We start from the raw sequence: 16,232 nt of genomic DNA, 5'->3' as shown, positions 1-16,232 counted from the left end.
GATGAGATTAGCAGATCGTTCAGTCTAGAATCATGTCGAGTTGTGGAAATGCAGAATCTGCATTCATGATTTTTGCAGAGAGAATCACGATCGTGACCCTCATGAGCATTGGCATGGGAATGTGAATTATACATCTTACTCACGAATTGACACGGGATGAGTAAGCCATACCCACACCTCATCCAGCGGCCAGAGATGAGCGTCGCTAGTGTGACACCAGCATCCGACCCGCGCTGCGATTGAGAATGGGAGGGCGAAGTTGCAGTAGACAGCCTCAGGCAGAGTCGAATGAACAGGTGGTTCAACCCACTGAATCCAGCTCCAAGTCGACTAGGTATGCGCGTCTATCGCAAGCAAGGGCTTAACTGGCGGGCTCATCCTCAGCGCAGCGAAAGCTCAATGAGTCCTTACAAGTTCAATTAATGGCATTGAAAGAACTCCCAGAGAACCATGGTACAGCAGTATTACTCTTTCCAATATTCACAATAACGCCGAATTTCCGTAGACCCCTATCGGAGGAAATGAATGAAAAGAGTTCATTCGCATGTATCACCCCTGCATCTCAGCCCTAGAGGGCTTGAGAACCCCGCCACGTCGACTTCCCAACCACAAGCCGGCCGGCGTGTCCGGCAAAGCATAGTGGCAGAATTATAGCCAGTTCCGAGATCGTCCGCGGGATATTGAGACTGCTCCCCGGAGAGCAGCTCCATAGTCTCGCCGAAAACTCCGTCGGCCATCGAAATAATGAGTGCCAGCCGTCTTGGATGAGTGCCGTGAGGCGGCTTAGGACTGAGGATCCTATGCGACTGCTGATGAATGAGTCAGCCACGCTTCATGTAGCTTGGTGTCGGCTGGACAACACCACCATTTTCCCCGCACCCCGGATTCACTCCGGCAAGACGCCGCGCTGGCGATTAGCACCGGGGCCGTTGAGGCGAATCGAGGTGGGGAAAGTTGAGAGCCGCTTCTCAATGATGGTGCATGTACTCGAGATAACATGATATGCTCTGGGTGCGCCTAACGAACTGGTGTGTTACAAAAGATTGAACACGTTCATCTTTCATCCCGTCAATGGCTGAGCTTCTCAATAGAGTCTGATTCCTTCGCCGGGGCTGGTGAAGAACCCCTGTTCGGTACAGGGAGCAGCCATCTGAAGGCTGCTGACCGAGTGAATCTCACCCGGTTTGTACTAAAGAATGAGTTGTTATCTCATCAATGTGGACAAGATCATGCTACCATGTCAACTTTCGAGTTGAAGTAGCTCAGACTCATGAAATGGCGTCTTCTTCTATCTACAGAGCCTAGAACATGTTTGTATTCGTCTTCCTACCCTCCTTCCAAGTGACTTATTTGATCCCCTATCATGATCTTTTCAAGAGGTTTCGCTGGCGTCATCACCCAGTTTTGAGGCCGTTTCCTATGCACGAGAAATATCTTGTGCCTCTGAAAGCCTGATTATGCGAGCTGGCACAATGAATGGAAGCCCTTAGGTTATCCCGATCTCATCGTAGATTGCATCTCTTCTGTTCACCCTTCGCGACCCTGCCGAAACGCAGATTCTGTGGGTTTACGAAGTCTGCGTCGACCAAGCAAATCTTCCAATGCGCTGTACGCGTGATATTCTGGCTAGGTCCTTCTGCCGGAGATGAAAGCAGTGAACGCGCACTCACGTTTCTCAGAAGAATGGCAATGCATAGAGAATACAATGATCAAGGCGAACACCTCGGTGGTGTGCCAACAATTGAGCAATTATCTAGTGCGGGCAGCGGATGATCAAGTGAAAGACCTTGATAAAAGCGCTGCCATTTGCTGAGGCCTGGGACGACTTTGGGAAGACGACGGTTGAGAGAAAGAACGAGCGCATTAGCGACTGACCAGTAATGAGAGATCGATACTCCACTGCTTTCTACCTCTTGAAGCAGGGACTCATGGACGAAAGACTATCGGATCTCCTGTGGAACATTTGGGCTAGAGACGCGGCCGATCCTCGGGACAGATTGTTTGCGATGCTCAGTCTCGCCGGTAGATCTCGTGGCTGGGCCCATGGGGACTACAACAGATCCGTGAAGCAGGTGTTCTGCGGAGCAGCAAGAGACATTATCCGTGAAGAGAACAGTCTCGAGATACTGTTGGCGGCACGAAGCCTGAATAAAGAAGATGAAGCGATCTCACTGCCGAGTTGGGGTGTCCGAGTGGCGTAGTGAACATAGCCCGCTCAAGGGACGGCCGAAGCCCCTGGTTGACCGATCCCTAATTCATTCTCTCTACGTCATCGGGTCTGTCGAATCTCTCGTTCTCAACGGACATGGCTTTACAGCCTGCTCAAGCGCAATCCCAGTCGCTTGGTTCAGCCATGACCTGGACAGATTAAATGTTCGAGCTGTGTTCATCGATGAAGTGAGAACAGTTGCTTCTCTGCGTGGGTTAAGATCAGATATCGGCATCAAGAACACCATAAATGATGCGTATCTCGTTAGTCAGTCCGCATTCTTTGATGGGATGCCTCATTGGTGGAGCAAGGATGAGAAGGATGGATTGCCTGGTGTCAATAGGTGTATGACACAGGGAAGAAGCTCACAGAGGCCAACTGCTGTTAGGGTCTAGAAGATGAATTACTGAAATCTGCCCCTCCCTCGAGGTGTACTACCAGCGCTCTATATATGCCTGAGCTGCTCCTTTGTTGCTTGGTCCCCCTCCTCATGCCCCTTAAGCTATCCCTTAACCGGCGAGGCCTGACACCTGGCCTGGTCAAGAAAGTCATGATGGCCGGTTCGCATGGTATGATGGATGAAAAGAGGCCATAGGGGAAACCATGGTATTCCGGCGCTTCTTCGTCACAAATAATCTGCGTGGTCTTTGTATTGGACCTGAGGGACCAATGCTAAGAGACCGCATTTTCGTTGTCTGGTGCCACGGGAACACGAGCGGGCAACAAAGGATGGGTCGACGCTATAAGAGCTGGCAGGAGAGGCTCACGGTGAGTCAAAAGCATTCATTATCTACTAATCGATCTCAGCTGATTGCAGATAAAGTTCACGGCATCTTGCAAGGCGAAGCCATTGCAACCAGGAAGGCCAAGATCGGGTGGGACAGTTTAGCTTGGTGGCGACCCCCCCAGGGAAAACAAGTCTCTTAGGAGGATATGGTCATACAATGAAATTGAGAGACAAACCGGAACCCCTATCAATACTCATTCTAGCTACTCAGCCAGTAGGATGTTGAGGTATACTCAGCAACACCCAATGCATATGCATATGTATACCAAATCGAAGAGAAATCAGATGATGGCCAGACGGCACGCTCAGCTTGGGTTGTGCCGGTGAGGGCAGCGGAGTTCCACGATACAAAGATGCTTGTCAAAACAGAGCTTTGTAATGAAAGCCACGGTCAGGTGTCTCTACATCGAAGAAGTAGATTTACCTATCTGTCAGTACGGGTCGATGTTCGATTCAAGAACGATTACGCCAAGTAGAAAATTGGGGTTCTAGAAGAGAGAACCAGTCATCCACCAAGCAAATATTCCTAATTCTCTTGTTGGAGTACCTACTCTGAGACCGAGAATGTCTTTGGGATGTGTTGTAGGTAAAAGGGGGACCACCCTTGGACCAGAACGACGGATGTATTGGCCTACGACCACCTTGGTATGGCAAGTTAAACAAAGAGGGCGTATACTTCTGAATGAAGTTTGACAAAGGGAGTGCATCTTTGACGTTGATCCAAAACAAGTCAAAACACTGAAAAACCACTCGGTCTGTCAGGAAAGCCTTCCTGCTCGCATCGCCAGTCTGAGAGTGGTGATGCCAGGTAGTTCTCCATCACAAATCAGACGGAACCAAGCACAGCACCTGGAATCCAAGGTCAGATACCATCGATGATCAATCAATTGCCTTGGATCTAAGAGTATTTTACGTTCAAAAGATAATGTTTACTAACTCCATCAAGCTGACGGAACTCGAGGACCATGACACTCGTCAAATCCAAAATCAACCACCATACTCCAGCCTCATGGCCAAATATTGATCGGATTCGTGTCTCAAGTCCCGGGTGCGCGTCTCTGCCACTTGCAGACGCATGCCCTTGGTCCGCAAAGGCATTCCCCCGCAGCTCGGCCCAGGAGAAGAGTAAGACAGAGGTCCGTCGCGATCGCATATAGCGGACAGCCCAACTCTGGGAAGTGCCCCAAGCTGATCAACTGAACGCGTTAAAAACGTCATGTACGAAGTAATCTCAAGTGTATCAAAGGTGTCGAAGGATATCGTTCGGGTGGTCGCGTCGAGAGGGCAGTATCTGATCGAATAGTAAACCTGGGGACAAGATATCATCAGCGACACAACACCAATCAGAGCGGGGAGGACTCTAACACAAAAACCCCGCACACAATATCAATAGAAACAAAGTCTGTAGAAGTATTAGGAGGATCGTGAAAGAACCCAAAGTCAGAATAGACCACGCATAGAGACGCGCCTATGTAGTGCCGGCCTGAGTAACATACCTTGATACACATTCATTCGGCGTCCGAATTGATTGACGATCAGTAGAGGAAAGGGATCAGATCTGGTTCCCAGTCATTGCGGAGTTTCGTGACCCTTGAGCTGCGACAGCAACGATGGAGACCACCGAGGTGATACTTCCTGTCAGTGGTATCGGAGCCAAGATTTACCTACCTTGGAAAGATAGTGAGAGAGCTGATGTCTTCGACAAAGGGAGTCGTCAACCAAGTTTCCCAGATATCCAATGTTCAGTGTGAATTTCTGACGTCCGAGAATCCTTCATTTGGGCTTCCACCATCCCTAGCCCGAATCTCCCTTTCTCCTATTCTCTTCTCTTAGCTCTATCATTCGTCTTTCCCTTATCTCTTCTCAGTCTAGACACGGCATCGCATCCAGCGCGCCGCATGATGACGTGGTCTAGGCGCGCGATTCGGTTTCGTCGGTTTCGTTCAAACTCGATAGATTCGGTCTTGGCATCTTTGTCGACAGCCGTTCGGCCGGCTTGTCGCACGATTCGAATAAAGGACTACGAGTCATTAGAATAGTCCCATCGAGGCCTCTCTGACTCCACATGTGTTGATGGGATGGCAGGTGTTGGGTCAAGTTGGATGTTTGTTGTCGCCTCCATCGATCCATGGTGTTGAGACCAAGCATACTTGGGAGTTTTTAATACTGGAAATCGCTACGATAACGAGTTCATGATGGACCAGAAGTAAAAGAGAATGATTGCGAGGAAATAATCCAGTATATGTATTCGATTTTACCCTCTACAATCATCATCCAGTCTATACTACCAACATATTTCGCCCTCCAAACCAAACTTCAGCTCCTTCTCTCGCCCATCCAAACTATCCACGCAGCCGGCGCACCGCTCCCGGCTCTACACCATCCCGCGTTAGCATAACCAACCAAAGCAGTCTCTAAGCTTCCCAGGACCCATGGTAACCAAAGAATCCTAACCAGTCAACCACCCACTCAAAAACTGCAATTTCTCGTCAGAATGATAGCTACAAAACAAATGCTTTACCAAGGCTCGCAACTATGCGGAACAACCAGAGCCTCAGCCTTGACAGAATCGTTAGTGTGGAACTACGGACCAAACCTTCCAAAGAGACCAGATCAGACAAGAGTCCAGACGGGTACGGGGGCCCTCTCTGCCTCCCCTCCTTTCCTTCTTCGTCCCCCCTCATTTCCCCCATCATCCAGAGAATCGTCACTCAGATCAGAGGCAGAATAACTGCCTCAGCCTTGGACCTCCTGATCACCAACCACCTCACTTCCCATTTCCTTTTTGCCGCCTCTTCCTCTGAGATCTGTGCTCCGGGTGTTTCATTGACTGACTTCCGCGTCGTCATTTTACCGCCACGTTCCGCGATCTTCTGCAAAGAGAGAGAGACTCAAGTTTTGGTCCTACCGCCAAGGTCACAATTAGAGAGGGTAAGTGAATCTCCTATGCCGAACACGCCCCGGGGAGTGTATAGGCACAAGTGATAGTGGAAATCCGTCACTAGTGGCTGGGCCCTAGCCCAGCATGGTCCTTCCTGGGAGACAGTGAGGATCTAGACAGCATTCGAAACTGCCCGCATATCTAGTGAGGTGGCGGATCAACGCGGCCGAGTGGAAGTACGATGGGTTCAAAGCTCAGTCTCAAAACACATCTCGTCCCAACTTATCCATCGGCACATCTTGGCAAGGCGACATAAAATACCACACAGACTTGCGTCAAAATCTGGCCGCGGATGTTCCGATGCAATTGCTAAAGCACGTCACCGTGATCCGTCACATTTCCCGATTGTAAAAGCCGTTAGTAGATAACTGATCGGAGCCGTAGCCCCCCCCCCCCCCCTTCTCCCCCACGATGGTGGCCAATGGACGATCCGATCGGTGGATGGTTTGTCTCAACGGCTGTTAGACGTTCGATATCAGTCGTGGGCCGATGTCTAGTCCATTGTTCGTGTATGTATGATCGCTGTCGTCTCAACTATGCATTGACGCAGTTAGACTCTGTACAGCCGGAACATCAAACCTGTCATGGTTTCTCTCTGCACAGTGTCATTGGCAGAATAATCATGGCTGCATGACACTTTTCAGAAATTTCCAATGACACGAGAAAACCATATTGGACCAGCATCTTGCCTTGGTAGACCTGCAAACCTAGAGTCCAATCTCCACCGGACCCGAAGATGCAGTATTGGCCATGGCTCGATTGTGCTCCATTTATTTGCAGAGGCGGTATCTGTACTTTGTGCCTCTACTCCGTAGCCTCTGGGCTCTGCGTCTGGGGCTCGTGAGATTTTTAGCGTCTTAGTGCTCTCTGTTGGGCAACCCGATTCTAAGCGCGATGTAACGGCGGCTTGATGAACCGCCGTGAAAGTGCAACTGTGACCTCGATTGTGGACTCGACGGATTGCCTCGCCTACTAAGCCGTACGATAATGCATGTACGCTGTCTGGTCCCACAAGCGGTGATTTGGAGACAGTCCGGTTTGTGCAAATCAGTCTAGAATATGTTTCCAACCGAGTTCAAACGAAACGAAACAACTAAAATTTCCCGATCCATCACCGGTATTTGATCCAGAAGAGGGGCAAACACCAAGGTGCTCGAGACCCCGAGTGCGCCTCGGTTGGTGATGAGGAGATCGGTCGTCTGGGAAGAGCACTCAGCGCGCATCGGGACTCCAGTCATTCGAGGGTGCGCCTGGTGTGCGATGTGGAGAAACGGCGAGAACAAACTTCAAGTTAGGACGCCCGAGTCGATCTACCTAATTACCTACCTTAGCTTAAGCCTTGGGATTAGAAACATGTGGGTAGCCTGGGCTGGATACGATGCTATGGATGCTTTGCCCGGCTTTCTGGCTTCGAAGCGAGGAATCTAGACGGGGAGGGGGGTCAAGAAGAGCAGGATATTCGGAAATCCGTAGATATTGGTTGTGCTTCAACGGTCTCCAAGGGGCTGCGTTGGTAAAGGATATCATCAAAGATTGGCATGGTAGGGCATTAGTCGACCGGGCCACCTGCTAGCGAGCCGTGTCCCGCCCGATGCCCCGGACCCCATCCAGGTTCAGATATGAAGCGAAGTTCTGGCCGACAACAGTGTCAGTATCGACGTGCGCTTCCGCTGTGGGAAGCTCGGAAGAAGTGCCAGAAAAGCACATGCAATCTGGGCGCGGGATGCCAGAGCCGGCCAGGAGATTGGGGTGGCGGATGGCGGGCACGCTCCTACTTGCAGTGTAATATCGAACATGCAAGCTTGACACCAATTGACTCAGTGGGACCGCGGGTGCGCGCGTTCTCCGTCGGCCGCAGCAGTGGCCGCAGAAGACATGAAAGGCCGCAGCTGGAGAGGAATTGTGTGCGAGAATGCCGTTCCAGGCCATGATAGCCCTGACCGACGGCCGCAGAAGACTGAGCTGACAACGTCTTGATTCTGTTGGTACATGGCATCCACCAACACAGTAGAGAGTTTGATGAATGGCTTGCAGAGGTTTGTTCCTACACAAGAAGATCATCCCGACGACGCCTAAGTTGTGCATGAGATGACCCCTTTGGTCGTCTGCAGTGCTGCACTCCGCATTGCGCCCGTGGTAGAACCAGCCAATCCACAGTTCTGGCGCGCTGTCGGCATTCACCCTCGCAAATGACGCCAGGCGCCCCGGCGGGTTGCAAGGCATGGCGAGGCCAAAGCGATCCCATTGTATGCGTAAGCCAGGCTGTCTGCAACTTCTCTCTGCCCCCAGCGTTGACTTCTTTTCTAATCTCAAGATTGAACAGTCACAGGCGCGCCTGTCTTTGCGTGATAATTTGTGCAGTCGCGCTGTGGAAGGAGGGACTCGAAACATTCATCAGGCGAGCTGAAAATAGCCAAAACATGGCGGCAATTCCCAATTGTGCATGAAACATGGGGCTCGCGTTAGAACAAAGGCGACATGGGTTCTCTGGGGTCCTTGTAGCTCGAACGACGTTGTTGCTTGCCTTCGGATATTCGACTATTTGGCGACGATGACCGGCCGATAGTGATGCAGCAGACGGACGAGTTGACTGCCAACTTCGATTGCAACCTGGTTCAGCTTCCCATTGCTGGCTCTTGGCCGTCTTCTGTGCAGACATGTTCCATCATATAATTTCGCAAAGACCCAGTCTTCATTTCCCCATGTTGCCTGCAACGTCGTAGGTGACACACACTTCGCCTTCGAGGGTTGTGTCCGTATCCGTACTTTCACAGGCTAACAGCCATCTCTGTTAGTGTGCAGTGGTCCACTATCCAGCCATTGATCCTCTTTTTCCCCCCAGCCAACCGCCTGTCGGGTTTCTCTCGCGCTCGGAAGATTTGTCGGGAGCCTTGAACCGACGTGGGCTCTTTGTGAAGCGCGACGAGCATGGTTGGCCAGACTGACGTGACATTGGGGGTGCGCCACTGACAGACCGGATGACAGGCTCAGGGTTTCTAGTGGGCCGCGTCAAACGTTCCTGACGACCTGGGCTATTGGCCCTTCTTCAACGGAACTTTGCGATTCGTGAAATGGGTCTTCAAAGACCGTCCAAACGAGATTGAGTTTGCAAGGGCGACCTTGTTCTGCGCAACGAACCACAACCCGCAAGGCGTTGAGTCGACAGACAGCTGCACAATCACTACTACCATTGAGCATCCGCCACTGCGTTGGCGACGATCTTGGGTCACGCAAAGTCGTCCGAATAAGGTTGAGACCTTTAAGAACTCCAAGATTCCGACGAAAGCTAGACTTGACTCGATCGACGTTATAGGTAGTTCTGTTCGTGCCGAGCCGAGGTATTCTCGTCATTGGACTGGTCAGTGACAGTCTTTCAGGTGCCATAAATAGCCGCGCACCATGCGAAAGTTCTTGATGAGTATCTTTCAAAGGGTGCATCAGGTGTGCGAACATAAACAACGGCAGACTCGGATTTGCTGTCTGATCCCAGAGAGAGGTCCAATTGAACAGCCTGTTTTGCATGTCAGCTCCCGAGACCCCGAATGAGCCTTGATTAAACCTCTGAGCAAGCAGAATAATTGCCGTGACACTCGGTCAGATGTGAGAAATTGCCAATCTCTCCATATCCAAACCGGCAATTTGTCCGCAAGCAAGTTGTAGAGTGGTGATGTGCGCAGGTTGAATATCAAGTTGCCCAACGCTAGACATAATTGGGTAGGCTCATACTGAGTCTCAAGAGATCTCTGGCTAGGTATCTGGCATCAGAGAAGAGTATACTGCTAAAACTGAATTCTTACATTGAAGGACGTTTCGAGATCGATATCCTGAACCGCTTTGCAGGAAAAGATTATCAAGAGATGACACTCGTTAGTGCAGTTCGGCCGAGTGCAAGTCTTTCGGGTTGTGGGTGGTGGGTGTGGAATGAAATGAGGTGGTGGGTCACAGAGCCGATCAGCACCGTGCCGCAGGAGACCTTCGCAAGACTCCATGTGACGTGACTGCCATTGAATTCAAGAGCAGACCGTGACCAAGCCCCGAATGGGCCATCATGATCCAACAAGACTGTTGTGTCCCATAAGTGCAAGTGAAAGGCACCAAACCATGTCAAGCTGCCATCCACTTCACTCTGACCCCGAAAAGATGATCGAATCCGGGAGTTGAGTCGAAGATCCGCAACGAGGCACGACTTGAACGGCGGGTTCGCAAGAACGCCAATGTAAACAAAGCTGGGTTCCGAGGAATGTCTCTGGAACTCTACAGCTGATGCGATCCGTCCCGGGGGCTAGCCATTCAGCCACACATGTTATTTTTCGTCGGTCTGATCGACCTTGACGGGTATCCAATTCCCGTGTCAATGCCGTGCACGGCATGACCCAGCGGAAGCCGTTGGCGGAAACTCTGCCGTCGAGCTAGAATAACGGACGTTGGACACATTATTTGTATGCAGCTTCTACACTGTCGGGGCGTGCTGAAGAGGACGCCGCTTGGACAACACGTCAAATTTGGCCCAAGGACAGAATAGACAGGGAGCCAAAGCGGCCACATGGGTCTCACTTTAATCTGGTGGTGGTGAATCAATGAGGATCTCGAGTCGAATTGAGATGGTGCCTGGCCTATTCATGACTTCTGTTCTATCTCGTCTGTTATCGTTCAGGTTGGATTAGAGGATGGCTTTCCTCCTGATTAGGGAATAATCTCTGCGAGCATTCCAGCGTGAAGACATTTCTGGAGAAACTGATCAGCGGAGCGAAACCCGGCTGATAGTTCCTCATCTGTAGTCCCCTGATCCCTTGCCTGCCGGACATGGAACCTATTTCGAGGGCTCTTTTCTTGGAAGCCGTAAATCGCTGCAGGGGCGTTTCACGATATTCCAGAAAGATTGCCGACGAAGGTTGTCAAAAAGGCGTTGCATAAGCAGGTGCGAAATGGAAATCTGGGGGATGATGCCATCCCGCCTCTGGCGGAGGAGGTTGTGCAGGGGGCATCGGTATGGAATAGAGTTGTGAGTTCTTCTTCTAGAAGACCCAGGGATAAATGACAGGCCGAGGCGAAACAGTAGTCCAGATGCAAGAGACTCTTAGAATTCGCAGCCTTGTCGTATGGCCAGTGGCATGCCGGTCGAGACAGTGCAGTGCCTCCTCCTCGGACTTTGGTGCGGCGCGACCTAGTCATTATGGTGCAGAGGGGAAATAGGTGGTGTCGGCGATTGGCAGGGGCAGAGTGGGCAGAATACCAGGAGTAATCTGATATTGCATAGCCTTCCGGCGCTCGTTTGAAGGGGTGTTTGCTGGGCTGAGTGCGAGTGATTGCTGACAGACTGGGAAATTCTCCTTCGCGTCCCATGACGCCCCGCCGAAGAGCTTGCTCGCCGGTCAACACACAACGTCAAGAGCAAGGAGGCTGGTCTTAGAGGCAATCGTGTCGTCCATCATTGACTATAGCCGTCGTGGCCCATAGGGGGGGGGGGGGTTCCCGTTTTAGCTGGCAGCGATATTTATCGTGAGGCGGCTTATTGGATCGGATGAGCGTACTCCAGCCCAATGCGAGGCCAGAGTGATGCAGGGCAAGCCGCAAACGCTGCCATGTCGAAAGCCCAGGGAGGGTGATATGTCGTCGGTGATGACAACGGAGGCCTCTCCCAAACAGAACACATCGGACATTGCCGTGATATGCGAAATAACAGACAGTGACGGAGTCATCTGAAGTGTTTGTGTCTACCCAGCGACCGCTGTGGTGAATGGTGTTGGGCGGGCGTTGACTGACAGGGCGTTGGAGTGGACGAGGGTTTGGAGGTGGACCGGAGCGGAGGACGACGGTTTATTTGTTTCATCAATGTCGAATTGGGTAGGCAGGTCGCAAGAACAGGAGGTGAATGCTGGCAGTGACAAATGATCTGGAAAAGGAGAAGCATGTCGAGTATCCATAGAGTCGATTCGGAAGCGAAACAATTGTGCATGTTGAACATGTCCCGCCGTGAATCGGATTGTGGCATTGTAGTCGGCGAATTTCTTCATGCCGGTGTGTGGTGGAGGAGGGTGGGGGATGTGGGATGGGAAGGGACTCGGGGAGAAAGGGACGCCCAGAAGGGAAGGAATGACAACCCAAAGACGGAAGCGGGAGAAAGAGCCAACGAGAACCTTGGGACTGGGACGTATTGCGTCCAGCTTCTCACGTCAGGTACTGAGGTAGCTGCGTTCTCCATACAAGGCAGGTGTCCAAGGTACCTACCTACCTTCCATGCCTTATTTTAATGGAAAGCAGAGGCATCTTTTGAATACCAGCGATGAGTACCTGCCTCTTTTGAACGTTGCGCACGATCAACTCAAAATGACAAGAAGCAACAGGGCGATAGTACGTACGGATACGTACTGCAAATACATGGAAGTGGGAATGGGAGGAACGAACGACTTTGCAAAGTCACAAACAGACAGCGGAGTCATCCACTTCCTCAGCGGGATGGACACAGAGGACCAGGAAGAGTGGAGATATGTCACATTTAATGGGTCCGAAATAAAGTACCTGAGTACTTCGGTACGTATCCTCACGTCAACACCTCATTGTGGTGGAAGGTGCCCTGCACTGAGTCACTGTGCGAGGAAGGAGCCAGCAGGGGAGTACCATCTTTCCTCTATCTTTGCGCACCGTGATTTCCAGCCCACTTGTAGTGTTTGAACACCGTGTTTTGTTAAAAGTTGATGGTTTTCGCACAGTATGACCAGCCAAGGCAGGAACACTTCGAACCTGGAGTCACGTCGTGAGCGGGCATCGTCCCCATCTCTGCCTTGAATTCACCTCTCCTGCCTTGATCAAGGTAGTGAAAAGCATCAATACCAAGAAGAAAGTAAATCTGTCAGGTCGTAGCTAAGGTTGTTTGATCCGTTCCTCGTCAGTTAGGCCGCACGATGATGGATACGTAAGGCACCTTGTCACTGTAAGGTATGGTGAGGTAGGGCAAGGTTCTACCAAGCCCAGGCAAGGCTGGGATCATTGACAGCTGTCAAATGAGCCACTCTCCGGAGCTTCAGGACCCTCGACGTGCCGCTTGGATGCTGGTCCTGCCAACATCAGCATTGAAACTGACTATTATTGCGGATATCGCAGTATGCTAAGGTATGAATGCCTACCCGAGTCTCCGAGGTGGCATCAGAGTGTCAAGGATAAATGGCGTGGAGGACGACAGTACCACAGCCTGAATGTGTATGTGACCATTGAGCACTCAAGTTGGTGTGAGATGGCGCTATCTATCTCAGATATCCGAATCTTTATGGAGCATCAGTCTGTCCTGTCATTCTTGTCAGCTGAGGTTCTCGTCCTGACAAAGAACTTTGAAGAACTCACGGTCCTCGACGAATCCCCCGTTTTCCCCGTGTGGCCCAGTCCGCCCCGTGTGGAGCAGCTCGGAGTTGGCCGAGGCAGGGCGCAATTGAAGATTCGGATCAAGCATGTGCTTCATCAACACGGATAGCTTAGATAGTGCAAAGAAAGGAAAAATAAACACGAGAAGAAAAAAATAACCGTCAATCTTGTCTTGTCTTGGAAGGACGTTTTACCCGTCAAGCCAACGTTTGTCCAAGCATTGTCTCAGAAGCTTCCATTCATGCCTTGATGCCTGCTACGACTTCTTCTTTTCGCCGCGCACAGACAGCAGGGTGGAGCCGTAGACTTCCGGTCCGGGCACGGCACCCAAGGCCCCAGGGGCAAGATCAAGAGGAGCAGGGATCAGGGATGTTCGTGTCAAGGATGTTGTCAAGCTGTCTTCTCTGCCCGTCAGGGGACAAGGGGGAAAGTGGAAAGCACGGAGGCAGTGGAAGTGGGAAGTCGGAGAGGAGACACAAAAAGTGAACTGTGAGGAAAGAAGTTTAGGCATGGGAGAGATGAAGATGATGGGCGGTGGGGGTTGACCAGGGGCGAACAAGGGGAGGAGAAAAGGACCCGGTCGTGGATGATGTTCTTCTCTCCGCAGAAATGGCCAAAGCACAGTGACTTGCAGTATCGATGGTCAAGAAATGGCAATGATGTGCCTACGCGTTGCTGCGATATTCATTTATGCCGCGGGAAAATCAAGGTGTTGAGAAAAGGAAGAGAGAGAAAAGACAAGAGATTGTCCCGATTGAATCTCAATCGGCCCATCTCTGGCGTTCACGTAATAGCTGGATGTAAACCCCTAGGGGACCTTATGCCAGGGCTGATTCATCTGAGATACAATCCATGGTGGCACAGTCTGTTTTTTTTTTGTGGTCGGATCCCGCCGTCTCTTATTCACTGCGTTTTGCACTTTGTACAGGGCAGAAAATAACCGGACAGAGCAGGGATCCTCCCATCGAGTGCAAGGCGAAGCCGCGAAGCAACAACGCAGAGACTACGGAGTACGGTAGAGCAGAGACGATTTCCGTATGCAGGCCCTACCACCCGATTGATCCTTCCCTGCCTTTTTTTGTTGCCTTTTTTCCCGACATCCACTCACTCACTGACTTACTCCCATTCACCTACTTCGTGCACAGTAAAGTCAGGGTGAAAAGTCTCGAGTCACTGACCTAATCACTCAGACCACCTCACCTGCACCTCTTGTTGACTTCCATTAGCTAAGATAAGGTACCTATGTACCTGCCTACCTTACCTTACCTAGGTGAGCCAACCCAAGGTACAGATGCAGCACCTCGCAGCTTGCCCTGTTCAGTCTTGCTCCTACCCTTACCAACGCAGCTGGCGTTGCTTCACCCACCTTCACCTGCCTTAGCTCAGCTTAGCTCCAGATCAGGCTACCTTACCTACGTTACCTGAGGCAGAGACAAGACATTCGACGCATGGTGGTGTACCTCAACACGGTCCAACACGTGTGTCGGTACTTTCTCGGGCACATGGAGCACATGAAGCAGAGACACCTTAAGGCAAGGCCAACGTCTGCGCCTCTGTCCAGACTCCACGCAGTAGGTAGGCCTTGAGGTGTGGAGAGAGGCAGAAGAAGGAGGGCAGGTTGCAGGACCATCTTTCCCAATGTGGTCTGTTGCTCTGTTTCCCGTTCCATCCTCGACTGGACTCGAGGAAGGAAGTACCTGCCTTCTTTTTCCCAGCCCAGCCCTGCCCTGCCCTGCCTTACCAAGTTGCGCCTAAGGTACTCCGTACGGACAGTACCATGGTGCGGTACCTGTCTACTTGTGGCGTACATCGAGACATCGCAGACGACACACCCGCACCCGTCTCGAGGACGGGCCAAGTATCGCCTACTTCCGCCATCCGTGCTTTCTCGTAAAGACGGAAGTCACTTTAGCCTGACAAGGTACCTTTAACTCAGGTAGTCCACGCATCTCCCGTCTCATTCAGCACTTACCTCCAAGGGATATCCTTCCTGCCTACTTTATTGTGTGCGCAGCAAGCAACCGGCCTTCGCGCCGCGGTCCATCTGAACGCCCCTTCCCTCTCAACCTTACGGTCTTTGCCTCTACTGTGGTAGGTATACGGATACGTACCCAGTGTAATAGGTCGTCTATCCAGACGTGCCTGCCATTCCACAACCTGCACGCTCCATTGCTCCATAGTTCCAATGGGTGTGTGGATGCATCTGGGTATTGCCTGCCAGTGTCTCTTTCCCCATCTTTTTGATATGCATGGGTTATGGCCAATACCGACATGGAACGGTTACAGAGACTGAGTGGAATGGACATGGGGAGGCACGGTAAGGTAGGTAGGGTAGGAACGGGAGACCAGGTCCCAGGTGAACAATTCAGCCAGGTGAACGCCTTTCACCTTCTCCCGTCCACCTCCTTCTTCCTCCGTGTCAATCGACAACTCCTTCCCTTGGCTATTTATCCAAGACTCTACGAGGTACACTATTCTTGGTTACCTAATATAAGGAAAGGGAAGGTACCAAGTCACTTTGACGTTGACTCTCGCGCCTCGCGCCCTGCAACCTCACTTCCTTCTTTTCCTCTCCACTGGTGAATATCAGATCTGTTCCGTTCACCTCATTTCTCCTCTTCTGCATCTTTCCCCCTCAGAGTTCCCTGGCCTGACACTTCATCGTTCACAAGGCCCTCACTTTGGCCAGCATTAACCTTACATGAGATCCACTTGGACATCCCGACTGATGTGGTGAGGCCCTCTGCGAATGCTCCCGTCAAAAGTTCCCTCCCGACCATCTCCGGGACCCGTGCCGTGTCTGACTTAGTCCATCATCGTCTTTTTCTTCTCGCCGCACGAACGCACAGAGCAAGCCAGGACCCGTCAGAAATTGCTTCTAAGTCCGACCGGACCTCTCTTTCATCTGCGCGTTCGTCTCAGGGCCCAGCCACGTTCTT

At 51.5% G+C, this 16,232-nt stretch overlaps 5 protein-coding genes across 5 annotated transcripts; 1 reads left to right on the top strand and 4 right to left on the bottom strand.

The window, feature by feature from the left end:
* Positions 1-536: 536 nt before the first annotated feature.
* On the bottom strand, positions 537-737 carry CCOS01_10459 (uncharacterized protein; the record flags this gene model as incomplete). The annotated part of the gene is made up of 1 exon (XM_060458614.1): positions 537-737. The coding sequence occupies one exon, from the start codon at positions 735-737 to the stop codon at positions 537-539; it is 201 nt and encodes a 66-aa protein (XP_060310416.1).
* Positions 738-7,506: 6,769 nt separating this feature from the next.
* CCOS01_10458 (uncharacterized protein) lies at positions 7,507-7,814 on the bottom strand (the record flags this gene model as incomplete). The annotated part of the gene is made up of 2 exons (XM_060458613.1): positions 7,507-7,708; positions 7,765-7,814. The coding sequence occupies 2 exons, from the start codon at positions 7,812-7,814 to the stop codon at positions 7,507-7,509; spliced, it is 252 nt and encodes an 83-aa protein (XP_060310415.1).
* A 2,983-nt stretch (positions 7,815-10,797) lies between these two features.
* On the bottom strand, positions 10,798-11,280 carry CCOS01_10457 (uncharacterized protein; the record flags this gene model as incomplete). The annotated part of the gene is made up of 1 exon (XM_060458612.1): positions 10,798-11,280. One exon carries the CDS (start codon positions 11,278-11,280, stop codon positions 10,798-10,800), a length of 483 nt encoding a protein of 160 aa, XP_060310414.1.
* Positions 11,281-12,648: 1,368 nt separating this feature from the next.
* CCOS01_10456 (uncharacterized protein) lies at positions 12,649-13,402 on the top strand (the record flags this gene model as incomplete). Its single annotated transcript, XM_060458611.1, has 3 exons — positions 12,649-12,691; positions 12,828-12,850; positions 12,932-13,402. 3 exons carry the CDS (start codon positions 12,649-12,651, stop codon positions 13,400-13,402), a joined length of 537 nt encoding a protein of 178 aa, XP_060310413.1.
* Positions 13,403-14,710: 1,308 nt separating this feature from the next.
* CCOS01_10455 (uncharacterized protein) lies at positions 14,711-14,806 on the bottom strand (the record flags this gene model as incomplete). Its single annotated transcript, XM_060458610.1, has 1 exon — positions 14,711-14,806. One exon carries the CDS (start codon positions 14,804-14,806, stop codon positions 14,711-14,713), a length of 96 nt encoding a protein of 31 aa, XP_060310412.1.
* Positions 14,807-16,232: the final 1,426 nt, after the last annotated feature.

Source organism: Colletotrichum costaricense (genome assembly GCF_030867565.1).
Source record: "Colletotrichum costaricense strain IMI 309622 chromosome Unknown Scaffold_11.1, whole genome shotgun sequence".
NCBI classification, from domain to species: domain Eukaryota; kingdom Fungi; phylum Ascomycota; class Sordariomycetes; order Glomerellales; family Glomerellaceae; genus Colletotrichum; species Colletotrichum costaricense.
This window is presented reverse-complemented; position numbering and strand designations above follow the sequence as displayed.